At 39.0% G+C, this 12,940-nt stretch overlaps 2 protein-coding genes across 3 annotated transcripts; one reads left to right on the forward strand and one right to left on the reverse strand.

The window, feature by feature from the left end:
* Positions 1 to 2,320: 2,320 nt before the first annotated feature.
* On the reverse strand, positions 2,321 to 3,339 carry LOC134217266 (protein seele). Its single transcript, XM_062696030.1, has one exon. It carries the CDS (start codon positions 3,143 to 3,145, stop codon positions 2,531 to 2,533), a length of 615 nt encoding a protein of 204 aa, XP_062552014.1. The 5' UTR covers positions 3,146 to 3,339; the 3' UTR covers positions 2,321 to 2,530.
* Positions 3,340 to 7,223: 3,884 nt separating this feature from the next.
* On the forward strand, positions 7,224 to 8,774 carry LOC134217267 (26S proteasome non-ATPase regulatory subunit 14). Of its 2 annotated transcripts, XM_062696031.1 has the most exons (4): positions 7,224 to 7,362; positions 7,436 to 7,657; positions 7,819 to 8,414; positions 8,471 to 8,774. In XM_062696031.1, exons 2-4 carry the CDS (start codon positions 7,480 to 7,482, stop codon positions 8,630 to 8,632), a joined length of 936 nt encoding a protein of 311 aa, XP_062552015.1. In that variant the 5' UTR covers positions 7,224 to 7,362; positions 7,436 to 7,479; the 3' UTR covers positions 8,633 to 8,774. The 2 variants fall into 2 exon arrangements, with proteins under 2 accessions (XP_062552015.1, XP_062552016.1); XM_062696032.1 differs by lacking the exon at positions 7,224 to 7,362 and having other exon boundaries at positions 7,369 to 7,657.
* The last annotated feature ends 4,166 nt before the right edge of the window (positions 8,775 to 12,940 follow it).

A 12,940-nucleotide genomic window follows, 5' to 3' on the forward strand; every position in this document is an offset into this window, starting at 1 on the left:
GTAACCAGCTTGGCTTCCGAAAGGGTAAGTCGACCGTAGAAGCTATCTTGTCGGTTAACAAATCCGCGGAGATAGCTATCCAGCGTAAGAGGAGGGGAGTTCGCTATTGTGCAGTAGTGACTCTCGACGTGAGGAATGTATTCAATAGTGCCAGTTGGGTAGCTATTGCAGATGCGCTCCGGCGTCTTGGAATTTCCGAATACCTGTACAAGATTCTCGGAAGCTACTTCCAGAATCGAGTACTGGTATACGACACGGAGGCTGGTCGGAAGTGCGTTGACATAACCTCAGGAGTTCCACAAGGTTCCATACTGGGTCCGGTGTTATGGAACGTCTTGTACGACGGTGTCTTGAGGTTGACGTTCCCGGTCGGCTTCGCTGACGATATTACGCTGGAGGTCTACGGCGAATCGATCGAAGAGGTGGAGTTGACTGCAGCCCACTCGATCGCAATTGTGGAGGAGTGGATGAGTTCCAGGAAGTTAGAACTGGCTCACCACAAGACTGAGGTGGTTGTTGTTAACAACCGAAAGTCGGAGCAACAAGCGGTGATAAGGGCAGGCAACTGCGCGGTTACCTCTGAACGCTCCATCAAACTCTGATTAATCCACCTAGCGGTGTTGGTGCCTTTTTCGTGTTTTGCGCAAAGAAAATAGTATTTTGGCCATAATACACACATACACCTTCTTAGTCGTGCGGTAAGACGCGCGGCTACAAAGCAAGACCATGTTCGAGTTCGATTCCCGGTGCCGGTCTAGGCAATTTTCGGATTGGAAATTGTCTCGACTTCCCTGGGCATAAAAGTATCATCGTGCTAGCCTCATGATATACGAATGCAAAAATAGTAACTTGGCTTAGAAACCTCGCAGTTAATAACTGTGAAAGTGCTTAATGAACACTAATCTGTGAGGTGGCTTTGTCCCAGTGTGGTGATGTAATGCCAATAAGAAGAAGAAGAAGTAGAACACACATACACACAAACAGACATAACCTCAATTCATCGAGCAAAGTCGATTGGTATATAACACTATGGGTCTCCGAGCCTTCTATCAAAAGTTTGGTTTTGGATAGATTATATAGCCTTTACGTATACTTAGTATTATTGCCCTCCGCTCGCTTTCAAATCGACTTCTATAAAACATTCTTCATGATGCATACCGTATCCTAACGGAACTATCAATTCTATACCACAGACAAACAGACGTAACACTAGAGAAATTACCATCGATCATGACTTCAACGATCAATTTGAATTTGATTGATTGCGTATTTCACAACTAGAGACGCTTGTGTCGTAATGCTTCGAGTTTGACATTTCACTCCAGCGCCTTCTGGCGACGATGTCATACAAAACATGGTTTCGTGTAACATGCTCGCAAGATGGTGGTTAAGGAGTTCAGCGATGGATTTTTCAGAAAAATGTTGAAGCTGTTACGTCTGTTTGTCTGTGTCTATACTTTCACCTCTAATTCTATAATGAACATGTATGTCTAAGATAGGATTTGAAACAAAGCCTATCCTTACAGACAAACAGACATAACACATTGAACATTTGCTCATCAAATTCATCGTCGTACAAACACTAACGACATCTGTGATTTTCACTAAGCTGGGCAAATCACGAACCAGATGGCGGTAGTGAGCAAACGTCAAACCCGAGCAAATCCGATGCGCGCGTCACAAGTGACCGATTGACCAACTAATGATTATTTAAATTGACCAGTAAATCAGTAAACGATGATGATTTTACGAGTGTTATGTCTGTTTGTCTGTGCTATCCTTCTTATGCGGTTGAAAGAGAAAGATGATTAAACTTTAGCAAGCTCTATTGTACGTTAGTAAGTGTTTTGTGTTTCTATTCGCCTCATTGCGGGGTAAAAGCTTAGGAAAGTTAGTGCAACAATCATTTATTAAACGTTACACGTGGTACATTATTATATACTAGTTTTTGTGTTATCTCTATTTTTATCTTATCCGTATCCTATTTGGGTCATGCTGGGCTAAAAGGTTTAGCACAGAGCGTATAGTGAATGTCTAACGGTATCGCCTTCTGACAACGAACAGTTCGGCCGAGGTATAGACTATTTAAAATAATATGTAGAGACTAAAGCATGTTTCTCTCGACCCACCTATGACCATCCCACGACCCATGGCGGTTGCGACCTAGTTTGGGAATCTATGGTCTAAGACATAGCTTTACGACCCCCTTCCATAAGATTTGCACATGCTGAGAGATCCACCAGGTTGGAAAACTATGGTCTAAGATATCCACCTTAGGGAATGTAAGAGGATTTTTCAATTTCAAATACAAAGTCCTATAAAGGTTTTACTAAACTCCATCTATTCAGCAATATCTTATAAATATCATGCTTCTTGTTTCTAAACAAAGCAACAATAAAAATGCTTCTATGGTTTTTAAACTTTAATCTACTCTGATGGTACGGTTTTGTTCGACATTTAGTCCTACTATCCAGGCTTGTAGCACAATCTTGTAGTCTGATTCGTTGCACATTGCACATGCTCTCTCAACTTAGAGCTCGTCTCGCTCGTCATCCCCCTCATATTCGTAATCTTCCTCGATCGGTAGTTCGTTGCAAATATTGGCCACCTGTGAGCACAATTTAATGTCCGTATCTTTCACGACTTCCTCTTGTTGGAACATCTTTATAATTTCCTCCTCGTGGTCTTCTACCACTTCCAGACACAGATGCTTCAAGCTTTTATTTAAATCTCCCTCCTGAACAAAGTCCACCTCGGACATAAGAGGGTTCATACCGGTTTCGGTCATCATTTTAAGCACCATTGGCCGACCGTTTTTCTTGTACCGGGCCTTTGCATAATCGTCCATGCGGTCACACACGCTCTCCATCAATTCGGTCAGATACATCTCGGACTTGGCATATAGAATGGTTTTCTTCTTCTTAGAATCTCCGGTGGCATCTAGCCGGTAATCGCCGACATCGATCTTTTTCTTGGGATCAATTTTCCCAACGGCCAGTTCCATTTCGTTCATGGTAGCTTTGCAGACAAGGCACTTCACCTCTTTTGGGTTGATCGGTCGAGCTGCCGGATGTTGACCGGAGGTCACCGTCGCAAGCATTATTGTCCCCGCAATGGCGAGAAGGTAGAATGTTTCAGTCTTCATTTCCGATTAAAAATTAAAAAGTACACTATTTATCACTAAAATTGATGTACACAGAGCTTATTATCTGGATCGATGTGGTTTCGTTTTGCCAGAAAACTTGGAAGTGATTTTATTTCTCCCACAAAACACGATTTGTGGTGACGATTATCGAAAATAAACACGTTTCTGTGTTCTGATTGGTTGAATCGCCACTTCAAAATGTTGATGTTCGTATTTTTGACGTTGTCAAAATTACACCGCACGAACCTACACGGTTACCTACAAAACTACATTAATGGGTAAAAAAGTATATATATTTCCCAAGGGCCTTATACGCCTGTCACTGGCGAACAAAGCTCGTGTACTCTGCTTCGAAGGCATCGAAGCTTAGAACCACTGTTAGGGCGCAATCGTTAATGCGAACATTTTTATATTCGGTTAGTTACTGCCAATAAATTATTTTTCGAGTCCCTTAAATCAAGCAGGTATCTTAAGCATACCACATCGTTATATTGCTACATGATTGAGTGTTTAATTTTGATAAAATATCGAGAACAAAAGTGTGCATAAAAATTCCCTCGCCATAACAAAAAGGTGGTAGAGAATTAACACTGTTGTTTACAGTTTAGAACCAGCACATGTCGGGGTAGGGATTCAGTGCTCCGCCTTCTCCCCTTGATATTTCCAGACCAACATTTGACGTAACTGCCAAAATTTATCCGTGTGCACCACGGGGATGACAAGCTACGCCATCTTTGTCACATCTTTTCTAAGTCACCAATACGAGTGCACTGCGAATGCAACATAAACAATTACGAGGGTGAACATGATATAAAACGAACAAAAGCATAGACAGTACACACTTAAAATAAATCGCCGAATTCGGTAAAATTTCACCGAAATCTCAACAGCAGAACTGTTCGGTAAATAATTTAACTGATTTTCGGTGGTTTTGACAGTTGAGCAATGGAAAAAATACAAAAATCTGTAAAATAAATTACCGAACAGTTCTGCTGTTGAGATTTCGGTAAAATTTACCGAATACGGTGAAATGAGATAAGTGTGTACCTTGTGAAAGTAGCATTCTGAAGAAATGAGCAAATAAGTTGAACATTCTTAAGTTTAAAGCAAGGAATCGAGTGTAAAATAGTTTTAATTTATAATTTGTTCCTTTTTTTCCCTATTAAATCATGATTGTATCATGTTGCATTATTAAGTGGCATGGGCGTTTTGCATCATATTCTCCTGTAAAAACGAAAACATTCAAAATTCGCGCACATACTATTGCAAAATAAATCAGTATTGGGGTAATTTGACACTGGGGGATAAATTTATCACCCAAAAAAGAACGAACAGGCAAACCTGTCAAAATCCATAGTAAAAAAATTGGATGTCGCTCCTCTGGTGTGCACACATATATCTCGCTTAACTTTTTAAAAGGACCTTAGTAACATTATTTCATGAATGAGTTCTCGCTTAACTTTTCAAAAGGACCGAAGTAACATTTTTTCATGAATTAATTTGAGTACTGCAATCAAAAGCTTTAATATTGGTCTGTTGATTGCAATATTCAAATTAATTCATGGAAAAATGTTACTTAGGTCCTTTTGAAAAATTAGGTAAGAATTTGAATATTGCAATCAACAGACCAATATGAAAGCTTTTGATTGCAGTACTCAAATTAATTCATGAAAAAATGTTACTTCGGTCCTGAGAAGTTATTTGTTTGGTATTTCTGTTGGTACCCAGTTTCTGGGTAGTATACCCGAATTCAGCGCACATTTTGGGTGATTGTTTCGTACGCAGTTAGTGCTAATTATCGGCATTTAACTTCTCCTGGCGAAAACTTGCAATTGGTTGTATCGAGCCTATTGTGTTTGTATGGCTTCTTTATGTCGAATAATAGCTCGTCGATACTTCCGAAGTTTTGTTATCATGAATGAAACGAAATTAAAACAAAAACATTGTACGCCATATTGAATGAATGGTGGGTAGGCGTATTAGCCTTCTCTTCAGTCCCCTGATGTAGGGGGAATGACGGCTTTGGCAGGTTTTGTTCTACAGTAGACGTTCGATAACTGCAAGTCATTTAACTGCAATGCTTTTTAACTGCAATTCGATAGTTGCAACAGTTTTCCAATTATCGGACCGCTAAACTTCAAACTGATGTCAAACTCAATGACAACTTCATTGTGCCGCACATTTAAGCCCCAAACGCAATACAACGGAACGGCGACGGAAACGGAAAATTTGACAGTTAGCCCATATATTTTCTGTCAAATTTGCCGTTTCCGTCGCCGTTCCGTTGTATTGCGTTTGGGGCTTTAGATGCTCTTTTGTTGCATCTGACGTTGATTGTCAACCGTTTGACGTCTAAAATGCGTTGCAGTTATCGAACGGCATTCGTTAACTGAAAAGTAATCATTTTGCAGTTATCGAACGGCTACTGTATTATTGTCAGGGGGTTTTTGCTGACCAAATTTTATGTAATTTGGCCACAATATTCTTTGATATGCAAAGAATGTTAAGGCCAAATTTGAGCATATTTGGTTGTAGAAAACCCCCTGCCAATAATAGAACAAAACCTGCCAAAGCCGTCATTTCCCCTTTATAATCATATTCACATGTTGCAGCATCGTGCATTTTTTTTGTCTTTTTATTAGAGAGGCTTTTGTAGTGCTTTCACAAGTTACGTAACGTTGAAGAGTGAGGGAGGGGGTCAAGCCGAGCGTTACGATCCATACAAAAATAATTAACCTTCCATACAAAAAGTGTTACGAGGGGGAGGTTAGGGGTCCCCTAGCCCTAGGCTGACTCGTCATACCGCATCGTGCAACAAAGTCTACTGGTATTGATGTTTTTTAATTAAAAATCGTATTTGTTACGTTATGCGCTAGAGATGGGGGTGGTAATGAAAACTCTCATGAATCTGTTACGAGTCAGAGGGGAGTTCTTGGAAACAACTTTTTTTTTGCGAAACGTAATATTTGAACAGACCACAGAACCAAAATCGTAATCTGCACGGAGAAAAATGAAAAAGCCATTTAGCTTATTATTTATTCCTCTCCAATATTTTTCAACTTTTAATCATCCCGAAGATTAAAAATTTGATTTCTTTTAAGCATTGAAATGCTTTCCTGAAATATATTCCCTAAATTGATTATCAAGTCCCCATTACGAGGTTTTGCGAGCTGCCATCGCTTAAGTTTTTTTTTTCTATCGCGTTTTTTCGGCAATTAAGAAAAGGTTTTTGTGCTGCTCTTCGTGGACTTCGATAAATTTGTCGGTGATCTTACTGCCATGGGATTACTATTCATCATCTTTAAAAGAAACTTCGAAGGTGACGATCAGGGGCAGCGGTAATCGGTTGGACGAGCGGAACGCACAGAATGACGATGGACACTCGCCGGTTTTCGTTCTGTCATGCACATATTTATTCTACGATTCATAGGTAGCTTTCAATCATCTTTTCAAAGGACTCCTTGCGATACTGACGTTTTTTAATTCACCTTTTCTACAGGTGGAAATTTATGATGCGACGACGGAACGACGGCTTGATAGCTTCCTCATCGTTCCTCCGGGAGCTGCACCGCAGTAGGCAACAACACATTGTCTGGGAGCATAACCTTTTGAACGGATTCGCGAGCAAGTCTCAGAGCACGGGTTATTTATATGTTATGATGAGTGGCCGCTACTATGCCCATTCCATCGCAACGCATTTTTAATCTAAATGTCTAAAGTTGTTAAATAAAAAAAACCTTCCGAGCTTCCGAGTTCTCTTGATGATGCCATGATGATTAAAATTCCTAATTGTTTTTATTTTGCACTGTAAAACAAAAGTTTCGCAGAATACAACGCATTAAATCTTCAACATGGAATAAAATTTGAATAATCATTTTCAATGATTAAACTTGAATTAATCATCCAAAGCTTACAATCACTTTAAGCATCGCAATGAGTGGATAGACCGAATATGGTTTTAGATTACAATTTAATCGTTTTAGCTTTTTTGTTTTTATCCGTGTGGGTGGTTGGCATTAGGTTGGCATCACTGGAACAATGGAAGAACGGTGTAAAATTACGAAAATTACGGCGTTCTTCCATCGCAGCCAACTTCACTCGCTTACTTGCACATTCACAACTAACTGTCAAACTATCCGGAACGGTAACAACGAAACGCGAAAGTCATCTTCGACTCTGATTTGGATTCTTGTGCTAGAATTTTGTTTAAAAATTTGGTAGATATTTATTTACTCAACTGCGGCAATTATCGATTATTTCAGTTGTTAACACGGCCAACTTTGTTTACAGTAATCAATTGAGTAAAAGTGTTTTCCGCTGCCTTGTGCTAAGATATGGATCGTCTCCTTCGACTTGGTGGGGCTATGCCCGGATTAACGCAAGCTCCGCCACCGACGGATGCCCCGGTTGTAGATACAGCAGAACAGGTCTACATTTCTTCGTTGGCATTGCTGAAGATGCTCAAACACGGCCGAGCTGGTGTTCCAATGGAGGTTATGGGTCTGATGCTGGGTGAGTAGAACATAAATCTGCATTTTCGTAGGGGGAAGTAGAGTATTACGCGCACTCGATTATCTGCCCATAGTAAAAGTTTAACACTGCAAGCCAAATGTGCTCGGGATATTTATTTACAATAGAAACGATTTATTAAAATTATGTTTTCCTCCTCTCAGGGGAATTCGTGGATGACTACACGGTTCAGGTCATCGACGTTTTCGCCATGCCACAGACCGGAACGGGAGTCTCCGTTGAAGCCGTCGATCCAGTATTCCAAGCTAAGATGTTGGACATGTTGAAACAAACTGGGCGGCCGGAAATGGTCGTCGGTTGGTACCACTCACATCCAGGATTTGGCTGTTGGCTTTCGGGCGTGGATATCAATACGCAGCAATCGTTTGAAGCTCTCTCGGAGCGTGCGGTTGCCGTGGTAGTCGATCCAATTCAATCAGTGAAAGGAAAAGTGGTCATCGATGCATTTCGGTTGATCAATCCTAATATGTTGGTTCTGGGTCAGGAACCGAGGCAAACCACATCCAATCTGGGTCACTTGCAGAAACCCTCGGTTCAAGCTCTGATCCACGGACTGAATCGTCACTACTACTCAATCAGCATTAACTATAGGAAAAACGAATTGGAGCAGAAAATGCTGCTCAATCTGCATAAAAAATCCTGGATGGATGGTTTGACATTGGCCAACTATCAGGAACATTGTAGTATCAATGAGAGCACAATCAGCGAAATGTTGGAGCTAGCTAAGAACTACAATAAGGTAATTTTGCTGACAATTTTTATTGATGAGATATACTAAAAATGATGCGTTTCTAGGCTTTGGAAGACGAGGAAAAGATGACCCCTGAACAGCTGGCCATCAAGAATGTAGGCAAGCAGGACCCGAAAAGACATCTGGAGGAGAAAGTTGATACGCTCATGTCGAACAACATTGTACAGTGTTTGGGAGCGATGTTGGACACGATCGTGTTCAAGTAGGAATCTTCACATTTTGCATCATTGTTGGTTTGTCATCAGCTTTCGAGGAAAATTTGAGGAATGCTTCATAAATACACTTAATGGAATAATTACGATCTTTGTGAAATTAAAAATAAAACCGAAAATGCTATTTTACAGGTAAGGAGCAAGTGTTTTTTTTTTTAATTAATAGCCATATTATCTGCTCCATGGATCAATCAGGAGTTTCCGAATAATATTCGGTTTCAAAATCCTTTAACCCTTAATGGCGCAAGGCGACTTTTTTAGAAATCGTCGAAAGTATTTTCAGCGTAAACTACCATTAAAATTATTAACATTAAACGTATTTTCGGTTTGTTATTTTAAAACAACATTGCGCCTTTAAGGGTTAAGATAATGATGATGTATCATAGCCTTATGTGAGACATAAATCTTATCCCAAACTCAACATTCGTCCATATTTAATTATAACTACTGTGGGCTGAAAGTCTCGTTAATGAAGACAAAAAAGAAAATATTCTGGTCGTTCTGGGGAAATATATTGAGGGGAAATCCATAGAATCGTTGGATTATGCAAAAGCGCAAAAATAGAAATGAATTGATGTTCAAATTTATATGAAGTTTTAATCACTTCCGATTCATCAAAGACCAGCCAGTGACCAACTTGAGTTTCAAGGCACAGAATATTGAGTTAGAGAGACTAAGCTTTATAACAAGATCTCAATCAGTAACGGAGCCAGAAAATTGGTCAGGAGGGGGTCTGCTGGTTTCTTAACTGCGTCAGATAAAGCAATTTCATCTCTAAAATTAGGTAATCCGTAATATAGAATCGCTCATTCCACTTTACATGTGCTTTTTTCACCGTGTTTTGTGTATTTTCAGCTTTTTTCTAGAAATTGTACTTTAAATAGCAGTGGTTCCCAATCTTTTCAGTGTCGCGGCCTCGTTGACGATCAATCCACGGCCCCCTTAATCTTCAATATATTTTCTATATTTTTATATACATAAAAATAATTTTCTGTCTGACTGAACCTTATAGACAGAGGTTTTTGGGGCCGGGGAACTTTTTTAAGATGATTGGAGATTCCTCCCAACTTTTGGAAAGGGGGGCTCCCATACAAATAAAACAGAAATTTCTGCATAGTTCGAGATCTTATCAGAGAATAAATCAATTTTTAGGCGAAACGAAGTTCGTCGGGTCTGCTAGTATATACACAAAAATAAATTTATGTCTATCTGAACCTTATAGACTTCAAAACTACTGAGCCGATCGACGTGAAAATTTGAATGCAGAGGTTTTTGGGGCCGGGGAAGGTTCTTAAGGCTCAAATTACCGTCATCCAGTCATTGACGAGAAAGACAGCCACGTGCTCGTACCACCACAGTAATGAAACCACCCACCGAGGGGAAAACGCAATCTCCAGCTGGATGGGGGATGTATTTTTGGTTCAAAACTATATCATCCAATAGCGAAAACATAACTATATCCTATATATATGTGCTATATAACTATATACTATGGATGCTTCATTTGGTTGTATTTCGCTTTAGTTTAAAAAAAAAACTGCCTTTTCAACATTTTTCCCAAGAGGGGAAATTGACGATTTACTCTCACGCTCGTGGCACGAGCGTGAGAGTAAATCGTCGATTTCTCGTTTTGGAAAAAATTGTCGCAAAAGGCAGTTTTTTTTAAACTAAAGTAAAATACAACCAAATGAAGCATCCACCGGATATAGTTATGTTTTCGCTATTGGATGATGTAGTTTTGAAACAAAAATACATTCCCCATTCAGCTAGAAACTTCTTTTTCTCCTCGGTTGGTGATTTTATTACTGGGGATGGCACGAGCACGTGGCTGCTTTGACTGAATGACGGTAACTTGAGCCTTAAGATGGTTCGAGACCCCCCCCCTCTGCAAAGCGGCCCCTCATACAAATGAAACATCAATTTTCTTCATAACTCGAGAAGTACCGTGGAGGTACCATATTCTGCGCATTTAAGATGTGTAACTATAATCCATGGAAGACTATGAATCATGAAAATTTTGATTAAATTGACTAAGAACATATATCATTAATCAATTTGTAAATTGCCATATGATTCCTAATTCTGCGCACATACAGTCAAACCTCCATGAGTCGATATTGAAGGGACCATCGACTAATGGAAATATCGAGATGTGGAATATAAAATCCATGGGAAGCTGTTTAAAGGAACCATCACAGTAACCCAGAAAATATTTTTCAACATAGCAAAATTTGCTTCCGTGAGTCGAAATCGAGTCATAGAACATCGACTCATGGAGGTTTGACTGTATTTTGAAATGTTCCATATTCTGCGCACAATGTTCCTATAATTCTGCGCACAATAATAGAAACTCAGTTTGGGTAATTTTTTGTCTCATGAAATGGTTTTAAACATTTATACAAATATTTCATTACTTTTGCACGTTTTTAGTACCATGTAGGTTTCCTAAAGTCTATCTGGCTACAACATTTTACTGTTCTTGTACGCTAAGTATACAAAAAACTTCTGCTCCAAAACGAACTTTAATATAAGACCTGGCGAATTAGACCCAAACCCAATTGACTCAGCTGCGATGAATTGAGATGATGCCTGTGTACTCGTGTATGTGTGTGTGATGTATATGCACAAAGATCTTATTCATTTTTCAGGTCCATTCTCCGATTGCTCGCCACAAGTTGCTTTCGACCCTTTCGACGATACCTTTTTTCCGTTAGACAACTTCCCAGATCGGTTATTGTGTTCATGTCAGTGGTCAAGTCACTGTTTTGCCTTGCTTACTAAAGTTCGCCATTGATAAGGCATTTTTTTATTCCGATCAAATCGGATATTTATATGGAATGGAAATAAATGTAATCCACCGCGAATAATAAGACCAGTCCTACATAAAAGCTAATATTGCCCAAAGTGCTATTTTCTCGAATGTCGGAATGCCAGTCCAACCAAGGAAATCTCCGAGTAAAAAATATGTTGATTTTTCAGGGAAAATTATTCGTGTTAGTCACGTGATATACACATTTAGATTAGATACCTCCAAGTTTAAAAAACGCCCAGTGGAGAGCAAGGCCAAGTAGCAAATATCCCTTGTATCTTTCCGGATAATCTATCTTCGCATTTTTTGCTCTTCTTGTTTTATTCCAGCATTTTGAAATAAGTTTCCTTGCCAAAACAGTTGCTACGTCCAATTTGGGTTGACAAGCCGGGCTTATTGTACCTATCGATTCCGCGCGCACAATTAGGAACAGAAAGTAAATTTTGTGCCATATTCTGCGCAACATAAATTGCTTTCTATAAGATAGAGATTACACTCTAAAAGCCGATTTTCATCATATTGAAGTAGCAAATAGTCTGCTTTTGCATTTCGCTTTAAAGAAAATGAGTCAAAATCTTTTTTTGCTCAAATTCGAGAAAAATTAGTTTACGTGTGTTTTAGCGCTGCTGCTAATGGAGCCCATTTGTGACATTTTTCAATTTTACCAATTTTGTTTTTCTTAATGTTCCCCTTTATCAACGCTAATTTATTGCCTTATTATCTGCCCATGACAACAATAAATTCCCAACTTTTTGATGACATGTCAGTAAATATAATAATAATAGCAATGAAAATTAAAAAAAAAATATTTAGTATCAAAGTGCGCAGAATTAGGAGCCGCGCAGAATAAGGCACCCTCGCGGTAATCAGAAAATAAATCAATTTTAAGCGAAACGAAGTTCGTCGGGTCTGCTAGTAAAAAATATTTCAATCAATCATATTCTTGTTTACGTGCTGAAGAGAAAACACGTTTTAATAACTTTAAAACTGGAGGTTCAATCAATTTGTAATAGCTTACTGATCGAAAAGAGTCTTCTTTAGTTTTAAAATAAAACGTCTGAGTTCGTGGTCAATCTAGTAACAACTGTTTATTCAAACATATCTGTATGCTCAGAGAACCTCAAGGTGGGTTCTGCTATTTTACCGAATAGCGTAATCTACGCTTGCCACTACAACTCTTTTCCCCTTAAGTTAATAGTCTAGTAGAGGATAGCAATGCTTAAAACTATAATTCAGATTTTTTTTTACTTGAAAAAACTTAAGTGTAACAATAAGGTACCAGTCAAAACGATTATTGCAAGAGATGGCGTTTTTTCAATGGTAGTAAAATCGTAATTTCATCACTATTAGACTACTAATCAGTGCAAACTAAGTGCAGGAGATAATCTTTTCATCCCATACTTCATTCCTTATCACTACTTTCTTCTAAATCACCACCATTTTCCATAAATTTGCAAAATACTTGATTTTCCCATACATTTTATCGATTCCCA

Source organism: Armigeres subalbatus, chromosome 2, assembly GCF_024139115.2.
Source record: "Armigeres subalbatus isolate Guangzhou_Male chromosome 2, GZ_Asu_2, whole genome shotgun sequence".
Taxonomy (NCBI): Eukaryota; Metazoa; Arthropoda; class Insecta; order Diptera; family Culicidae; genus Armigeres; species Armigeres subalbatus.

Coding starts and splice junctions, on each gene's coding strand:
- LOC134217267 (XM_062696031.1), top strand. CDS start 7,480: ATGGATCGTCTCCTTCGACTTGGTGGGGCTATGCCCGGATTAACGCAA. Junction 7,658..7,818: donor GGTTATGGGTCTGATGCTGG/GTGAGTAGAACA, acceptor TCCTCCTCTCAG/GGGAATTCGTGGATGACTAC. Junction 8,415..8,470: donor TAGCTAAGAACTACAATAAG/GTAATTTTGCTG, acceptor ATGCGTTTCTAG/GCTTTGGAAGACGAGGAAAA.
- LOC134217266 (XM_062696030.1), bottom strand. CDS start 3,145: ATGAAGACTGAAACATTCTACCTTCTCGCCATTGCGGGGACAATAATG.